This window comes from Myotis lucifugus, unplaced genomic scaffold (assembly GCF_000147115.1).
Source record: "Myotis lucifugus unplaced genomic scaffold, Myoluc2.0 scaffold_141, whole genome shotgun sequence".
Classification (NCBI taxonomy): domain Eukaryota; kingdom Metazoa; phylum Chordata; class Mammalia; order Chiroptera; family Vespertilionidae; genus Myotis; species Myotis lucifugus.
In genome coordinates this window covers 2,554,682-2,575,122 of record NW_005871189.1, presented here as the reverse complement: position 1 = coordinate 2,575,122, position 20,441 = coordinate 2,554,682, and the positions used below count along the sequence as shown (strand labels likewise).

Genomic DNA, 20,441 nt, shown 5'->3' with positions numbered 1-20,441 from the left:
TTACAAGTTGAATTTTAATCAATCATTCTGATCATTTTTTAAATAAAGCAGTTTTGTTCATCAGTTCTGTGAAAACTGTTATTATTATTTTGTATTAGAAAAATTGGTGTAAACTGTAACAAGTTAAATGTTATTTTTCAATCTATTATACCTTCATTAATTCAACCACAACTATTTTTCCTATTGTTTTAATTTCCTACTATCTGATAACATCTTCAGCTGAAAATATATGTCACCTGGACAAGAAGATGAAAAATGAAAAATTCAGACAACCATGCAAGCTGATGTTAGAAATAGTCTTTACCTGGGTAAGAAGACAGGGATAAAATTTGGCATGTTCCTGCCTTCCTTTTTCTGAGTGTCTTTTATCCCTTCATCTATGAGCCAAAGAGTCTCATGCCATCTCTTAACTCTCTAAACCAAAGCTTGCTTCTAAGAGAAGTGGCCCTAGCTCTAGAATTGCCCCTTTCTCTCCCCATTTTAAAAAGAATATCAGGAAAGTCAAGATCTTAAGTCAAGTTAAATATATTTCTAATGATAAAGAAAGTAGTGATTTTTAAAAAAATTTTATTGGGGTGACATTAGTCCAGGTAGTGATTTTTGGTAATATATTTCGTAAACCACTGGCATTTTGGAATAACGAAAATCAGCTTTTCCCAACTAGTCTATTACAATTTACTTAAACTCTGACCAGTTAATCTCCCAGACAGGAGCCCCTTCCCTGAGTAGCTCCCTGTAGCTCTGCATTATGCTAGAGATGAGAGGGTATTAATAAGCCCCAAGTAACCATATGGCTTCTCAACCTAAAGCATCCTTTTAGCCTTTTATCACAGCCTCCCCATACTCCTGCACTAACACTATTGGTAAGGACTTGAAGAATTATGAGCAACTGCTCATCAAGGGGGAAAAAAAAAGAGTAACCTGACCCAAACCATAGAAAATTAACCAACTGTATATATCCTTTCTGATTGGTGTTTCTAGTTTCTTGGAATATATTCATAGAAGTGCGATCACTGGGTCAAATGGGAGTTCCATTTTTAGTTTTTTGAGAAAACTCCATAATGTTCTCCACAGTGGCTGCACCAGTCTGCGTTCCCAGCAGCAGTGCACGAGGGTTCCTTTTTCTCCGCATCGCCAGCACTTGCTGTTTGTTGATTTGTTGATGATAGCCATTCTGACAAGTGTGAGAAGATACCACATTGTCATTTTGATTTGCATCTCTCAGATGATTAGTGACTTTGAGCATGTTTTCATATGTCTCTTGGCCTTCCTTCTGTCTTCTTTCGAAAAGTATCTATTTAGATCTGTTGCCCATTTTTTATTGGGTTGTTTATCTTCCTTTTTTTAAGTTGTATGAGTTCCCTGTAAATGTTGGAGATTAAACCCTTATTGTTGATAACATTGGCAAATATGTTCTCCCATGCAGTGGGCTTTCTTGTTGTTTTGTTGATGGTTTCTTTTGCTGTACAAAAGCTTTTTATTTTGATGTAGTCCCATTTGTTTATTTTCTCTTTATTTTCCATTGCCCTAGGAGCGTTATCGATGAAGAAATTGCTTTGGCATATGTCTGAGGTTTTGCTGCCTGTGGATTCCTCTAGTATTTTTATGGTTTTCCATCTTATGTTTAAGTCACTTTTCATATGTTGGTGTACACAGACAGACAGGATCATTACTTGTGGTTCTCTGGAAATGACTTCAGATCCTTCTGTTTACATTTGTTAATCATTTTAACATTTCTTTTAGTTTCCTTTGCTACTCCATGGACCAACACTCAAAAATATTCGATTAAACTTTGCCAAGAAGGAAGTATCCTGGACTGACATGTTGGTACATTTTTTAACATTCAGTGCCACATTTTATTATCTCATGCTGGGGAGTGTATTATATATTTAAGACAATATTTTCTACTTCTATTGACTGCCTACTTCATAAATTATTTCACTCCTTTCCACCACATTAGGAAGAGAGACATATTGAATTGAAGATTCAGGAGATATGCACACTCTAGAAGAATTCTTCCTCTTCTAGAATTATATAGTATTTCAGAATTTTAATCATTTTGCTATACTATTCATGCCAATTTAGAGTTCATGAATAGACAAAACATTAGATCAGCCTAAAAAATCCAACCTGAAACACAATGTGGCTTGAAGGTGAGCTCTGTTCCCAAAAGCTTTTCCTCCCTGAAAGTCTGTTTGTGTGTCATCTTTTGCAACATGCCATGAATCTTAATCACATTTAACAAGAACTCCACAGCACTCTCAGCCACTCCTGCTCAAAATCTTGGGAAATCTTCCTTTTCATTCAACCTCTATCATTCAACAAGTTATATCAACTCTTACTCTGAAACAGCTGTCACATGGATCTTTCCTTCCCATTATTAATACTGCTGACTTCTATTATTTTAGCACTTTGTTCCTAAGTGACTTTTAAAACATGATGGGCGTCATCCTACCCAGACTGACATCTCATAGGTGTCTACCTAGAAATTGAATTAGTTCTTTTAAGAATCATTTGTGACAGACACACAAATATATACAATCAATGCATAGTTTGAAAAAAATCCGTTAAGTATAACAAATTAATCTTTTATAGGCAGTATGCATATAATTTGGGTAGGCAATGTCCAGAAAAGTGTTTTGACACAAAATACCTTGACCTAAAAGCATTATTTTCAGATGCTATAGTATTTAGTTAAAGATTAGTTAAAATACAATGGACCCCATTTTATTTGTCTGTTAACAGACATTAAAAAAGTAATTTGTCTTCTTCTAGGCTTCATTTAAGTTATAAAGTTGGAAAAAAATTACTTCCATCATAAACAAGAACACATCAGATAATCTATAAAATCATAACTTGAAATCATCAAAGAGCTGAGGTTGCAGGAAAACCAGCTGGAAGGAAATCTTAATAAAGGTAAGTATATCCATAGAGACATCGGTGTGAGCACTGCCTTACCTGAGCCAGAATATGGGAGAAAAATGATGCTATCATACAAGCCCATAAAAATTGTTTCAAAAAACTGTTGAAGGCTCATTTTGGGAGTGCTATGTGTATACAATGGCTAAGAGCCAAAGAAAAGAAACAAGTTCACATCTATTTTCAAGTTTTCTTCACAGGCTTAGAACAGCCTTCACAAGAATGCTTGAGGGAGTGTGGAAAACCAGACAAAGCCTCCTTCATGGCAAAGGTCTAGTGAGAGCAGCCACAGCCTCTGTGTAAGCAGGAAGCATGCTCCCATCACCAAGACTGTCTCCCTTAAGGAACAAAAGCCTGAAGCCCCTGGGGAAGGACAGCAAACCCTGTTCCCTCAGAGATAGATGAGGACTCATTGCTAGGGGAAGAGAATTTAAAAAAATATTCTAGCCCTGGGATTGGGTGGGAAACACTCTGTGCTCAGACCATGACCCATCTCCTCACACTGTGGAAGACCAAGATCACAATGCAAGTCCCAATCCTGAGACACAGGCAGAAAGGATCTGCCTGAGACTGAGACAAAAGCGGACAGCAGAGACCACCGTTGAATGCTTTTGTTACACTACTTCATTGTACCATTACCCACTTCACAAAGGTTTGATCTAAAGTCTCCAATGATCTTAAAGCCAAACCTCAACTAACGCAGAGTGAAGAGTTTAAACGTCAACCGCAATCTTTTTCCCTGCTTCTCCCCAATGTGAAACCCCCATCCTGCAATTCCTATTGTTTCCCAAACAGGAAATGCTCTTTCTTCTGCCCAGGAAGGCATCTCAGAGGTGTATAACTAGAAATTGAATTAGTTCTCTTAATAATTATTTGTTACAGACACGAGGCCATTCTTTATCACAAGGCCAGAAGGAATTAAAGAACAAGGAACAGCAGCTAGCCATAGGGAATAGGCAGCTTGTAGGAAGACATGCAGTCTCTGACATGCAGTCCCACAGGGAGAGCTTAAAAGTAAGGGTGGAACAGCAACACTGGGAAAATCCTCCAACCACTGAACTTCCACCCCAGTCACAAGTAATGCTATGGAATTTGTTGGTACCCTGATGATAACCACAGCAACAACAAAACTCAAACCCAGCTCAAAACATGACTGATTGATTCCCACATTCTCTCCCAGCAAACAAGACTATAAGACAAACAGATGTGACAATTTCAATTCATAATACTATTAATCAGAGCCTTTTATCCTATACACAAAATATACTGGTTTCAATCCAAATTAAATGCCAGAGGAAAAGGCAAGAAAAATTACAATGTCACTAAACAAAGAAATTAATAGAACCAGATATACTTGGGTATAGGAACTATCACACAGGGGTTTAAAATAACTCTCATAAGTAAGTTAAAGGATCTAGTGGAAAAGATGGACATATCAAAACTGAGCAACTTCAATGGAGAATTCAAAAGCTTATGGAGAGATTCTATGGACATGCTCAATATAAGGAGCACAGTAACAGAAATAAAGATCACTTATGAGTACACTCAACAGATCCAGAAAACTATCAGTGAGGTTAAAATAAGTCAGTAAAAATTAGCAAAACTAAAGCACACAGAGGGAAAAAACTAATGATAAAAAGAGAAAAAAAAGCCTCCCATAGCTGTCAGACAATATTAAACCATCTAACATACATGAAATTAAAAGAAAAAACACAGAAAGAAAATAGAGACAAAAGGAGTTCAAGAAATATTTGAAGAGATAACGGCTGAAAAGATATTCAAAGACATTAAAGCACAAATCAAATAAATTCAGCCAAATAAGATAACATACAAAAACAACTAGACACATCATATTCTAATTGTCTAAAAGGCAAAAATAACATAAAAGTCTTGAAGGCAGCCTGCGATAAAAAGATACACCACATACAGAAGAACAAAGATCTCAAGCATAACAGACTTCTCAGAAACTACGCAAACCAGGAGACAATGGAGTAACATCTTTAAAGCCTTGAGGAGAAATTATCCACTAAGAATTCCATATGAGAATATGAAAGTAGCTATGAGAATGAAGGAGAAATAAAGACATTTTTACACAAACAAAAACTGACTGAATACATTTACAGCAGACTTAAATTATAAGAAATGTTAATGGAAGTTCTTAGAGCTTCTTGAAAATATAATTCCCCTTACAAGGCAAGAAATGTAAAATATGGGACTACAATATTGTCTCACACTAGGAAGGTAGGAAGCTGTTGAAGATTACTAAGGGTCATGTGGAAAAACTAAGTGGCCAATTTGAATAGGTTGTGTGGTAGGTTAAGTAATGACCCCCAAAAGATGTCTATGCCTAGGTCCCAGAAACTGTGACTATGCTGCTTTATACGTTAAAAGGAACTTGCAGAAGTATTTGAATAATGGGTGTTTTTTTTTAAGGGAGACTATCCTGGATAATCTTAGCAGTCCTGATGTAATCACAAGCTTCCTTATTAGAGCAGTGTGAAAAGACCAGTATCGTCAGAAAGAGATGTGAAATTGGTAGTGGAGGATCAGATTCAGAGAGAGACTGCCTGTGCTGCTGACCTTGATGATGGAAGAAGGGAAAATAAGCAGTGGAATGGAAGCTGGGTGAAGGCAAAGGGATTATGAAATGAGTAATGGAGAAAAGTGACAAACATTTTAACCAGTAGGATAAATGAGGATACACATATTCTCTTTCTTGAAGTATCATGTGTGTATTTGTATTTTTTACCAATTTTCTTCTTTCATCCCTTTCCCCTACATTTAAATAGCATGTGTTCATGGTGGAGAGTTTCATGGTATATTTCACAAGTTACAGAACATTCAGACAGAATCATGACATTTTAAAGGTGATATGGAGTCCACAGAATTCCATTCTGGGAGAAGATGAAGTATTCCTCTGAAATCTCTTTTAAATCACATGATTTCTGTTTCCCCCTTGACACTTCTTTAGTTCAAATTCTTCTAGTGTCTTATGAGTAACCATTGACCAGCCTCCTAGCTGGTCTGATTGCCTCTAATTTTTCTTCCTCTGGCTCATCTGCCAGGATGATAATTCAAAAATGTGAATCTGGTCATGCCATACTCCAGCTTAGAAATGTTTGCTGACTTCCTGCTGCGATTAAAGGTAAGAGGTATTTTGCATTAGGTGCGATTTGTGATCTGGCCATTCTTTAGCTGCCTGCCTCATCCCCACTGCTTTCTTCATCTTCTCTGCATTGCAAGAGCAGCTTCAGGACATTATTGAACTCAGCACACTCTCTCCCAGCTCAGCACCTTTCACAGGTCAGCCTTTACTCAGGTTGCTTGTTATCTAGGTAACTTGCTCTCACTTTCCTGGTCTCCACCTGTTCCTTTCATTCAGGAACACTTCTGCGGTCACCACTGAAAGTTTTCTCCCTTTGTGAAACAACACTGCATTTTAACTGCTTCATTGTTTTTCATCCCACTGTTCAGTCTTATCACTGTGAGAACTGTATGATATTGACTATTGTATCTCAAGAAACATTCATTCTTACAGACATATAGGAGTCTCTCCTATAACATTTACCAAATTTACACCAAGGGAAATGTGGCCAAAGAAATCACTAGCATTAACTTCTTTGGGATGCTTGCCTATATTGCAACCCTTAGGCTTGGATTATTTTAAGGTAAAATTAAAATACCAAATGAGCGCCAGATTAAATGAGCCTTCAACTCTACTGGAATGCTGAAAGACTGTGTTAATGTGTTCTCAAATGAAAGAACTGAAAGAAGAGACCACTGGAAGATAGGGCTTTGAGACTTCTTCAAGGGAAGGCAGGAGGGCAAAGATGAGCTGCTGTCACTTTCTCCTTTTTCTCCTTCCTAATCCCATGTTCAGATATTTCTTCTCCCTCTTTTACCTTATCTAAATCAGGCTTTTTCTCAAAGGTGTGGTCCATTCTCAGACTATTCCAGCTTAGTGCTGTGTGCAGAAAAGGGATGGGAGAAGGTTAAATATGGAGATGAGAGGGTGATGTGTGCACAGACAACTGAACTATCCTGATTCCCAAAACCATGTTAAAGTTGTCTTACCTTTTATTGCCTTTGACTAAGGAATTTTTCTTTCTTAGATAACTATGTATTTTATAGTTTATACATGATTTCATATTTTATGTGCTTGTTATTTCCTAAAATATCAGAACAAGAGGTAATAAACTTTTCAGCCAATGGACAGCTTTAAGATTTAAATAATACCACTTATAATGCAGTAAAATTCCTCTCAAAGTGCTTATATACTCAAGCACTGCCTGAAACATAACTTTCCCTTGACCCGTAATAGCCCCTTTACTTTGATTCCTATCAGTGTAAAATAATACCTTCAGTTGATGCTTCTCCACTGAGTTACCTCCAGCACTCAAATACATTATGTCCACATGAAGTAGATACAGCACAAAAGCATCTAATCAGCCTTGATAGCAACACTCTTCTCAGAACAGTGACTCACACCAATTACTGGATGCAGTTACATATACCACACCTTTTTAAAAATAAAATGTGAAAATGATGTGTTCCCAATGGAAACATGATAACCTCCCTCAAAATGTGGATGAATAAGAACCAGTGATCGAAACTGAGATCCATGAATAGGTCCATGACTAGAAACAATGTGACAATCAAAACAGTCAAGGTAATTTTTTATTTCAATTACTCTCAGATCATAGAAAAGGAGATTATGAAGTTCTATTATATCTGTCCTTAACTCCCTGAACATGCTGCTATGACATTAGAAGACTTTTACATTTAACCTAAACACTCAGTATCCTACCTCACATTAGCAGTACACATTACATCATCCCTTTCCTGGTTGCCAGGACAATGAAGTTGATGCCTGTCATATCTGAGTTAAGTGGAAAACACACAGGCAAAGTTTCTTTTTCTAAGTGATGCTCATGATTCATCAAGTTCCAAGTTTTGATGTTAATCCATTTAATTGCACTAATAGTTTCTGCCAGGCCCCCTTCACCTCCTTATTCCTTAGACTATAAATCATGGGGTTCAGCATGGGTGTCAAAATGGCATAGAAGAGAGAGATCAACTTCTCCTGAAGGCCAGAGGGGCCAGAGCTGGGCTGGATGTATATGAAAATAGCCATGCCATAGCACAGGATAACTACTGTGAGGTGAGAGGCACAGGTGTGGAAGGCTTTCTTTCTTCCCTCTGTGGACCTGATCTTTAGGATGGTGGAGATGATCTTGACATAGGACAAGAGAACCAGGCAGAATGGTGACATCAGCAGGACAATGCTAGAAACCATGATTGCGATCTCATTGGAGGAGGTGTCCACACAGGCCAGTCTGACCACAGCTAGGAGTTCACAGGATATGTGGTCAATAAACTTGTTGGAGCACATGGGCAGCTGAAAGGTGATCGCAGTCTGCATGAGAGAGTTAACAGAGCCACTGACCCAGGATGTGATGGCCAACCTAGTACAGAGCCCTCCATGCATGATGACCAGGTATCGCAGGGGGTCACACACAGCCACATAGCGGTCATAAGCCATCACTGCCAGTAGAACAAATTCAATCCCGCCCAATCCCAGGGAAAAAAATAACTGGGCTGCACAGCTCACGAGTGGGATTACTTTATGTTCTACGAGAAAATGAACCAACAACTGAGGGACTATGGTTGTGGCATAGGAGACATCAACAAGGGAGAGGTTGGTGAGAAAGAAATACATGGGCGTGTGGAGTCGGCTGTCCAGTCTGATCAGAAGAACAATGAGGAAGTTCCCCAGCACTGTCACCATGTATGTGATGGAGAACAGGACAAAGAGAGAGACCTGAATGTCCCAGTCACTGGACAGGCCCAGAAGAATAAACTCTCTCACCCACGTCTGGTTTTCTGTTCCCATTAAAAAGTGTGAGGATTATTAATCTGCAGAGAGAGTCAGAAAAAAAACAAGCTGTTGAATCTAAGACCCATAAAAATAACTTTTTAGCAACACAAACTTTATACAAGTGGCCAGCCTTAGCTAGATGCTTCAGATTCTTAATTGGCCATCACTACAGGCTTTGTCCCAATATTCATTTTATCTTTTCTGCTTCAGAGACAGGCCAATGCCTTGATAAGGACATGATGTGGCTGCAGGGAGACCCAGCTAAAGCCTGGAGATAATGCAGTGCAACTTTTGGAGCTCTACATCTTCACCAACTTACCTCAGGGTAAGGAGAGGTTGGTAGGTGACAATGATATGTAAAATGATAAACAATGAAGAAAACCCCAGGTGGAAAGTTATAAAAGCTACCTTAAATATGTCAACTAGATCCACTGTGATGCCGTAGGTAAAGCTGTTACAAAAGGAACTATTGGAAAGAGGCTGGGCTTAGGAAAAGATCTGAAGTCAGAAAGCCTAGGTTTGAAATATGATTTTATTTAACAGTGATGTGATTCTGGTTTAGGGACAAACTTTTATATATAACACAGGACATTTTACAACTTACAAGTATATTTAAGCTCCAATGTAGGTAATGTTGGAGAAAGTACTTTGTGACCTGTGTTGGTGGTAATACCATTAGTATCATGACTTCTGCCTTGGGGTACATAAGGTAGCAAAAGTGATTTTCCCATGCATTCCCTCCAGAAATTCAGATCTAAATAATATTGTACACAATTCTTAAAAGAACTGAGAGCTTAGGAATAGTTGGGTCACTTTGAGGACCTAGTGACCATTGTCTTTTTTATGATGACCTTTGTTCTGTTCAGACTCAGTGGCATATGGTGTGGTAGGGGATTGTAATTATATTTTGTTCTTTTTATTTGTCTCTTCCCAACTTGCTGCTGTTAGGAATCTATCTACCCCTTGAAATGGGCTCAAAACAGAGAAAATGAGAGTATGACTAGCTGACTTTCTATTTACAAGAGAGGAAGGGAAGCACATCTTTAAGGCCTTGTCTTTATTGTCCACACCAGAGAAGGAGGCATGAATTCATGGAAATGTACACTGGAACAGAGTTGCACTTGTGGTTTATTTTGTCCTGGAAGTGCTTTTCCAATAGAACTATATATAATATCAATTTTGAACATTAAACAGAAACTGTTTACATCTTTTAATTTTATAGGACTGATTTATGTTTATTTTTTCTCTATGCCTACCTATCACTAACTTTCCTTTTCTTGCATTGTACAAAATAATGAAGAAAAGGAGATAATGTTGGTAAGAGGAACGCAGACCAGAAACAGAGCTATTTGTTTCATTTCAAAATCCAAGAGCCAGGCTGAGATCTCTGAGCCGAAAGGTGAAGGTTGTCTGCACTTCAACACTCTTATCTAATAAAGGACCAAAATAAAGTAGTTCAAGAAATGCCCATCTCTTCTTTCATGGGTCAGACACATACATTTTTAGAAACCTGTTTTCAAATTTCCTCCCCCAAGTCTGATCTCCCCATTCAATAGCCCCTCCTGTCCTGCTCTATCATGACCCTTACCTCCACCCCTTACATAGCTTTTCTTCAATCATGGGAAGAATGACACAACATCTACTTTACTCAAAGAAGAGATTTGAATTTAATTCTAGAACATCAAGAAAATATTTAATTTTTAAAATCTTTTAGTTGTTGTTGCATATATAGTAGATCTGCAGCAGAAAGCAGACATTTCTTTTTCAAAATTTAAAAAGTTATAGATTTATTTTTCAATTATAACTTACTTTCAATATTACTGTTAACTTTCCTATTAATTTAGCAAACATCTATAAAGGGCCATCTTTGCTAGATGCTACTGTTTTATGGTGAATATTATACCTCCCTGTGCTCGAAGACCTGACCCATTCAAAGAAGAAATGATACAAAACAGATTGTCATCACTACATCATTTACTACACATGCAAGTTTTCTGGAGAATATGCCAGCTGATGACTCACTGTGTTCCTCTTACACACCCTGAACATCTCTTCACTATAGCCTTTGTCTCACTACCAGGGAGTGACAGTGTCGCATCTTAATGCAATTGTGAGCTTCAGAACCTAACAGTTTCTGTTTTGCATTCAATCTCTTCTGCTTCCTTGGACCCAAAGCAAGTCATTTCAGAAATAATACTTATTTCTTTAAGTCAAGTTAAATAAATTGCTAATGGTAAATTCTAGGTTGGTGACTTTTGGCAAAACTTGTAAATACCTGGTATTTTGGGGTCATGGAAATGGGACATGTCCCAACTAGTCTAACACAATTTACTTAAACTGACTAGTTAATCTCCCACACAGGAGCCCCTCCCATGCCTAGATCCCTACATCTCTGCCGTATGCCTGAGAGGAAAGGGTATTAATAGCCCCAAGTAACAATATGGCTTCTTAACACCTTCCACATACTTCTACTCTAACACTATTGATAAGGCCTCAAAGAACTATGAGCAACTGTCCATCAAGAAAGATGAGAAGATTTTTTAAGATGGTGGTGTAGGTAAACACCTGTATTAACCACCTCCCACAACCACATCAAAATTACAACTAAAATACATGACTACCATCATCCAGAACTGCTGGAAAGCTGGTTGAATGGAAGTCCTACAACTAGAAAAGTAAAGAAGAAAGCATTGTTCCTATGAGGAGACCTCCCCAGTCACAGGGCTGACTGGCAGCCATTTCTGTTTGTTCCACCCTGGTGATTCCCTAAGACCCCCATCTCATCCAATTTACAACCCCTCCCAAGCTGTGTGCAGTGGATTTTGCATATGAATGGCCTTTCCTTGCTCAGGGTAAATCTCTCAAACAAATGGCAGCTGGATCAGAGAGCCCCAAACCTATCAATAAAAGGCCCAAGACCCGGCACCAGCACCAGCCAACCTGCCTTGTTTCATAGCTGGGCCTCATCTGGGCACTGCCAAACTGATACAAAGAGAAGGAATCTACAGATTTCTCTATAGCTCCTGCTGGGTGGCCCCAAGCAGTGGCTGACTTTGCACCTCTCTGGAGACCCAAGAGCCAGTGTACCCAGTGGTCAGTGTCAGACCATACCAGATTACAACTCTACACATCCATAAGCTACCCACTCAAGGGGCAGACTCAGTGAGTACTAAAGCCCCACTGATGCAAGTACTGCTCCACAGGGGTGTCTCCTGCATAGCAGCTCTCTCACTGTAGTCACAGCTGGTCCTCACAGGCAATTGCTTGATCAGTTCCTCCCAGTGATACCAATAGCAATCAAGTCTCAACTACAACAAAACTGTGCTCACAGCCCACAAAGGGGTGCACCTAGAGCAGCGGTTCTCAACCTGTGGGTCGCGACCCCTTTGGTGGTCGAACAACCCTTTCATATGGGTCGCCTAAGACCATCCTGCATATCAGATATTTACATTACGATTCATAACAGTAGCAACATTACAGTTATGAAGTAGCAAAAAAATAATTTTATGGTTGGGTCACAACATGAGGAACTGCATTTAAAGGGCCAGAAGGTTGAGAACCACTCTCCTAGAGTGTCCAACTCAGGTGACTGGGGAGGCTGAGCCACTGTGCCCTATAGAACACCTACTATACAAGGCCACTCTGCCAACTCAAGGAGACATAGCAGCTCTACCCAATACATAGAAACAAACACAGGGAAGCAGCCAAAATGTATAGACAAAGAAATATATCACAAATGAAAGAAATGGAAGAAAGCAAACTACTGGATATAGAGTTCAAAACCATGGTTATAATGTTACTCAAGAATCTTCTAGAAACCTTCAAAAAAAGGGAAAAGGACAAGTCAGAAGTTAAATATACACTGACTGAAATTAAGAATAATATACAGGGATTCGACAATAGAGTTGAGGATTCTGAGAATCAAATCAATGATTTGAACTATGAGGAAGCAAAAAAAACTCAATCAGAAGAGCAAAAGAAAAAAGAATTCAAAAATATGAAGGTAGTGTAAAGAGCCTCTGGGACAACTTTAAGCATACCAATAGTCACATTATGGGGGTTCCAGAAGAAGAGAGAGAGCAAGATATTGAAAACCTATTTGAAGAAATAATGACAGAAAACTTCCCCTACCTGGTAAAAGAAATTGACTTACAAGTCCAGGAAGCACGGAGAGTCCCAAACAAGAGGAACCCAAAGAGGACCACACCAAGACACATCATAATTAAAATGCCAAGGCCTAAAGACAAAGAGAGAATCTTAAAAGCAGCGAGAGAAAAGCAGTTAGTTACCTATATGGGAATACCTATATGACTGTCAGCTGATTTCTCAACAGAAACTATGCAGACCAGAAGGGAGTGGCAAGAAATATTCAAAGTGGTGAATAGCAAGGACTTATAACCAAGATTACTCTACCCATTTAGAATTGAAGGTCAGATAAAGAGCTTCGCAGGTAAGAAAAAGCTAAAGGAGTTCATCACCGCCACACCAGTATTATATGAAATGCTGAAGGGTATTCTTTAAGAGGAAGAAGAAGAAAAAAAGATAAAAAAGATGAATAACAAAATGGCAACAAATACATACCTATCAACAATTGAATCTAAAAATCAAAATAAATGAATAAGAAATCTAATTAACAGAATAAGCTGGTGAATAAAATTGAATCAGAGGCATGGAAATGGAACAGACTGATGATTCTCAGAGGGAAAGGGGTGGAGTGGGAAGAGAATAAACAAAGATCTCATATGCATATATGCATTTCCTATGGACATAGACAATAGGGTGGTGAAGGCCTGGAGCAGGGTGGGAACCTGGTGGAAGAGGGCAATGGGGGGGGGGGGGGAAGAGGGACATCTATAATAATCTCAACAATAAAGATTAAAATAATCATAATTTTTTTTAAAAGATGAGAAACCTGACCCATAGATAAAATCAAATGAACACTGACAGAACTTTTCATATGTTGGTGCCACACAGACAGGGTGATTACTTGTAGTTCTCTGGAGATACCTTCAAATCCTGTTGTTCACATTTTTAAATCAATTTTTTATTACATTTAGTTTCCATTGCTACAGACCAATACTCCAAAATACTCAATTAAACTTTGCAAGGATGGAAGTATTCAGGACTTAACACATGGGTACATTTTCCATTTGCAACATTCATTGCCACATTTTATTTTTCTACCCTTGTAGGTGTATTATATTTTAAAACTAAAGTATTGTCATTTCTATTGGCTGGCTGCTTTAATAAAATATCTTCTCCCTCTCCCCATACATTAGGAAGAAAGAAGTATTAATTTGAAAAGCCTCAGGAGGAGTGCACATTATAGAAGGATTCCTCAGCATCTCAACTTCCAGAGTCATATTCATTTACTAGAGGCCTGATGCATAAAAATTTATGCAAGAGTAGGCCTTTCTTCCTCTGGCTGCCGGCACCAGCTTCCCTCTGGCACCCAACACCTGCGCTTCCCTCGGGCTGCTGGCAGGGACCTGGGACCGGGCTTTGCTCCAGCCCCGACTTCGTCTGGAAGGATGTCCAGAATGACGCTCAGAAGGACATCCAGTCTAATTAGCATATTAGCCTTTAATTATTATAGATATTATAATCCTTTCCACTACTAATGCCAATTCAAAAAGTCCATAGATGGACAAAACCTTGGATCAGCCTTTAAAATCCAATCTGAAACCATTACCCATATTTTCTTTCTCTTGTTCATTATAGAGATGATGCCTTACAGAGAAAAGCATGTTGTGTATCATCTTTTGTAACACTCCATTAAGTCTATTTCGTCTTCTTGTTGGAGTCCTCTACAATCTTAGCAGAGACACACAGAAGTCCTGAACACAGGATCAGAGCACATAAACATAAGTCCCAAAACCTAAATATGTTTTCTTTAATGCTGGTCAAATAAAGTAGAACCATACCTTCACACAGTTTAGTTGACAATAAAAACAGAACTTGCAAATAGAGACAGATTCATCTGACCTCTGGCTGAACAACTAGATATGACATGTCCTGGGCTCCTTGACCCTAGGCTAAGACCTCACTGGGACTACCTGGCATTGTGAGGGACACTACTGGGAGGAAGTTCACTGGGGCCCCTTACTTGGCTCAAACACAACCCTAATGAGGTGTAGCAGTGGCTGAATTAGCAATGTGGGTTGACAGTTTCCCCCCAGGAGCTCTATGCATCAGTGTTAATTGCTGTCACCACTCCCAATTCATTATGCTGCCCTCTTCTCCCTCAGTAAGCTATTTTCTCCATCCTCCTCAAACTACAGCAATCCACTGAAGGCTAAGGTCATTCTAAAAAGTCCTGGAAGCAATTTTTCTGAGGTTTTTAGGATTCCTCCCATAGACCAAACCTGACATTTATCCCTCATGCCCTTATTCTAATGAGCAGTGACGAGGCATGCATCCAAACCTGGTGAAAAACCAATTATCCCCTTCAGCTCCAGGGTACCCTTACCTCTCCTTCTGGATTCAAGAGACTTGTTTCACACCTCTAAGATATGTGCAAAGGACTTGTATGTATGCATATAAGCCTAACCAACGGACACAAACACCAGGGGGGTGAGGGCATGAGTGGGGAGGAGGGGGCAATGAGGGGATAAGGACACATATGTTATACCTTAATCAATAAAGAAGAAAAAGGGTGCTGTGAGCACTGCAAGTGTTGATGGACATCTGAATACATTTTTTCATGGTACTACTTAAGTTCCAAAATTAATAGCAATGAATAGAAAGATTTAATATTCCAAATAAGATCTATGAGAATACCTTCTTATGACCTCCAAAGGAAAAAAAGAAAAAGAGGATCCAAAAATCTCAATACAGAGAATTAACCTTCCATACCTCTTCAAGTTTTTAATATTTATAAAAAGATTCAATGTAATTTTGACAGAATGCTTTCACATTACCACTCTCTGATGTAATGTATTCTCCAGGCATCATACACATTTTAAGTGAACTTTTGTCCATTTATTCATTTATGCACCAAGTCAAATACCCAATAATTTTCAACATCACCATTTATGTATCCTCTCATTTATGCAATTTGTCTATAATCATCTTAATACTCACTCATCCATTTGCTTATCTGCTCATCAACTCATTCATATATTCTTATATTTATACACCAATTCATCTTGTACCAAATATTCATTAATTTTCTACCAAATATTCTGTGCTCACCTAACATATTATCCTTCTGCTTATATATTAATTTATTCCATTGTGATACCATGGTCTCTGATATTACAGCACCCAGTGGATCTAACAAAGGTTCTGTGATATTCCAGGAAATATAAAAGAAAAGTATAGATGCTTCTTAATCCTCACCTTGATTTCTGAACTCAAATAAAAATGACAGAACTGGTTTTATAATTTCTCTGAGGAAAGTAGGGGAAATTCCATGGCTATGAAGGCTTAAGTCCCAGTATCCAGAAGTTCACTCCATTCATCTGTGGACAACAAAGGTAAATGCCCAAATTCCAAACTTTTAATAAGAATTCCACAGAACTCTCACTCATTTCTGCTCAAAACCTTGGGAAATTTTTCTTCTCATTCAACCTCTATCATTCAACAAGTTATATCAACTATTACTCTGAAACAGCTGTCACCTAGGTCCTTCCTTCCTATTACTAATACTGCTGACTTGTATTATCTTAGCATTTTGTTCCTAAGCACCTTTCAAAGCATGATGGGCTTCATCCTACCCAGACTGACTGTCAGAAACTATGCAGATAGGGTCCAAAAAACTGTGTTTTTATGAGACTGTCTGGTGTTTCTGATAAAGCACTTTGCAGGTGTTTCAAATAGAATAAAATTTGAAAACTACTAAAACAATTCCTTTTGTAGACCACTATTGAATGCTTTCATTACACTACTTCATTGTACCATTACCCACGTCACAAAGGTTTGATCTAAAGTCTCCAATGACTTTAATGCCAAATCTCAACTAACTCAGAGTGAAGAGTTTAAAAGTCAACCACAATCTAAGTTTTTCCCTGCTTCTCTCCCCTATGAGTCCCACCCATCCTACAATTCTTATTGTTTCCCAAACAGGAAATGCTCTTTCTTCTGGCCAGGAAGGTCATTTCATAGGTGTCTTCCTAGAAATTGAATAGTTCCTTTAAGAAGCATTTGTGACAGACTCACTAACATATACTATGAATGTATAGGCTAGTGTTTGCTAGAAGAACATGAATATAACAAATTGTTTGCTCCAAACTCTGTACATATAATTTAGGCTGCTGCTTCAAGATAAGTGGCTTGTTTGACTTAAAATGTATCTGCTTAAAAATCACTATTTACCATTATTTTATTTTACTTATCTGTAAATTATTCCTCATGTCACTCATGTATAATTTGTCTGTTAAAACAGACCTTTAGCCCTAACTGGTTTGACTCAGTGGATAGAGCGTGGCCTGTGGACTGAAAGGTCCCAGGTTCGATTCCGGTCAAGAGCATGTACCTTGGTTGCGGGCTCATCCCCAGTATGGGGTGTGCAGGAGGCAGCTGATTGATGTTTCTCTCTCATTGATGTTTCTAACTCTCTATCCCTCTCCCTTTCTCTCTGTAAAAAATCAATAAAATAAAATCAAAATTTAAAAATAAACAAAAAACCCCCCAAACCTTTAAAAGTAATTGAAACTGTACAACTCCAGTGCAGGATGTTTATAGTGGGAAGACTGGCAGGGAAGGGGGACTCTTGTACTTCCTCCTCAATTTTGCTATAAATGTAAGGCCATTCTAAAAAAGTAGACTCTACTAAAAAGAAAAAATAAAGTAATTAAACTTGTTATAGCTTCCACTTAGGTGGTAGAAAGCTGGAGAGAGGATTAGTTCCACCCTAAAACAAAAAAAAAATAAGGTTAGATAATCTACAAAATTATAATTATTCTTGAAATCCTCAGTTAGGTGAGACTGCAAGGCAACCAAAGAGTGTGAAATCTTGGGAAAGATAGGTATATCCACAGAGAGACAGGATGTGAGCATTTACTCACCTAAGCCAGAGCATGGGAGGAAAATAGGACAGCCAAACAAGCCAGTGAGAACTGCTTTAACAGATGGCTGAAGTTGGAGCGTGGGGTACTGTACTAGAAAGTACAGGATGGCTCAGAGCCACAGCAAAAATAAGAGTTCCCATCAATTTTCAAGATTTTCTCCACAGAGTTAGAACAATCTTCACAAGAATGCTTGGGGGAGGGTGGAAAACCAGGCAAAGCCTCCTTCATGGTGGAGCTCTAGTGAGAGCAGCCACAGCCTCTGTGTAAGCAGAGGCACGCTCCCATCACCAAGTCTGTCTCCCTAATGGAACAAAGCCTGAAGCCACTGGGGAAGGACAGCAAACCCTGCTCCCCTCAGAGACAGATGAGGACTCATTGCTTAGGGAAGAGAACAGAAGAAAAACAACAACAAATAAATCAAAACATTCTAGCCCTGAGATTTCCACTGGGCAGAAAACCTCTCTGTGTTCAATGATCCATCTTCTCACACTGTGGAAGAACAAGATCACAAAGAAAGCCCCAACCCTGAAACACAGAAAGAAAGGATTTGCCTAAGACTAAGTCAGAAGCAGGACAACACAGAATAAACCTTCCATCTCTATCACAAGACGAGCAGGAATTGAGGAACAAGGAGCAGCGATTAGCCATGGAGGAGAGGGAGCATGTGGGAAGGTCTCTGACATGCAGTCCCACAGGGAGAGCTTAAAAGTAAGGGTGGCCGGAACCGGTTTGGCTCAGTGGATAGAGCGTCGGCCTGTGGACTGAAAGGTCCCAGGTTAGATTCCGGTCGAGGGCATGTACCTGGGTTGCAGGCACATCCCCAGTAGGAGATGTGCAGGAGGCAGCTGATCGATGTTTCTCACTCTCTATCTCTCTCCCTTCCTCTCTGTAAAAAATCAATAAAATATATTTTAAAAAAAAGTAAGGGTGGAACAGCAACCACTGAAATTCCACCCCAGTCACAAGTAATGCTAGAGAAAATAGAATTTGTTGGTACACTGATGATAACCACAGCAAAAACAAAACTCAAACCCAGCTCAAACCATGACCAATTGATTCCCACACTCTCCCAGCAAACAAGATTACAAGGCAAACAGGTGTACCCATTTCGAGTCATAATACTATTCATCAGAGCCTATTATCCTATACATAAAATATACTGGTTTCAATCCAAATTAAATGCCAGAGGAAAAGGCAAGAAAATTACAATGTCACTGATCAAAGAAATTAACAGAACCAGAATCAGATATACTTGGGTATAGGAACTATCACACAGAGGTTTAAAATAATTCTCACAAATAAGTTAAAGGATCTAGTGGAAAAGATGGAAAGTAGCATAACTATACTCTATCCACTGAGCCAAACCGGTTAGGGCAGAATTGTGAAATTTTAGAGGAGATATGGAATCCACAGAAGAATTCCATTCTGGGAGAAGATGAAGTATTCCTCTGAAATCTTTTTTGAATCACATGACTTGACTTCTGTTTCCCCATTGCCACTTCTTTAGTTCAAATTCTTCTTCCTCATGAACACCCACTGATCAGTCTCCTAGCTGGTTTCATTGGCTCCAATTTTTCCTCCTATGGCTCATTTGCCAGGATGATAATTCAAAATTTGAATTTGGTCATGCCATACTCCAGCTTAAAAATGTTTGCTGGCCTTCTGTTTCGATTAAAGGTAAGAGCTATTTTGCATTAGGTGTGCTTTGTGATCTGACCATTCTTTGGCTGTCTGCTTCATCCCCACTACTTCCTTCATCTTCTCTGCATTGCAAGAGCAACTTTGGGGCATTATTGAGCTTCCATACTCTCTCCCAGTTCAGCACCTTTCAAAGGTCAGCCTTTGCTTGAGTTGCTTATTAGGTAACTTGTTCTCACTTTCTTGGTCTCCACCTGGACCTCTCTGATCCTTTCATTCAGGAAGACTTCTGCATTTACCCCTGTGAAACAACACTGCATTTTAACTGCTTCATTGTCTCTCATCCCATTGTATAGTCCTATCATTATGAGAATTGTATTATGTTGACTATTGTCTCCTATACCATTTATCAAATTTACACCAAGGGAAACAAAGCCAAAGAAATCACTAGCATTGACCTCTTTGGGATGCTTGCCTATACTGCAACCCTTAGGCTTGGATTATTTTAAGGTAAAATTAAAATACCAAAATGGGCTCCAGATTAAATGAGCCTTCAATTTTGCTTAAATCCTGAGTGATTGTGTTAATGTGTTCTCAAATGGAAGAACTGCACACCAATTGACTTAAAGAATAGAGGATGGGGAAAAAAAGTGCTTTGAGACTTCTTCAAGGGAGGGAGGGCAAAGATGAGCTGCTGTCACTTTCTTTCTCATCTTTTCTCTTCCTAATCCTGTGTTCAGATATTTCTTCCCCCTCTTTTACCTTATCTAACTCAGGCTTTTTTTCTCAGAGATGTGGTCCACTCAGACTATTCCAGCTCAGTGCTGTGTGCAGAGGAGGGATGGGACACGAGAGGGTGACGTGTGCACAGACGATTCCCAAATCCATTTTAAAGTTGTCTTATCTTTCATTGCATTTGACTGAGGAACCTTTCCTCTCTCAGAAAACTATGTATTTCATAATTTATGCATTATTTTGGATTTTATGTGCTTATT

General features: G+C 38.9%; 1 protein-coding gene across 1 annotated transcript; it reads right to left on the bottom strand.

Moving 5' to 3' along the window:
* Nucleotides 1–7,769: 7,769 nt before the first annotated feature.
* On the bottom strand, nucleotides 7,770–8,872 carry LOC102433378 (olfactory receptor-like protein OLF3). Its single transcript, XM_006094754.1, has one exon. It carries the CDS (start codon nucleotides 8,810–8,812, stop codon nucleotides 7,859–7,861), a length of 954 nt encoding a protein of 317 aa, XP_006094816.1. The 5' UTR covers nucleotides 8,813–8,872; the 3' UTR covers nucleotides 7,770–7,858.
* Nucleotides 8,873–20,441: the final 11,569 nt, after the last annotated feature.

Excerpts from the sequence above, each read along its gene's own strand:
- LOC102433378 (XM_006094754.1), bottom strand. The coding sequence starts at position 8,812 with ATGGGAACAGAAAACCAGACGTGGGTGAGAGAGTTTATTCTTCTGGGC.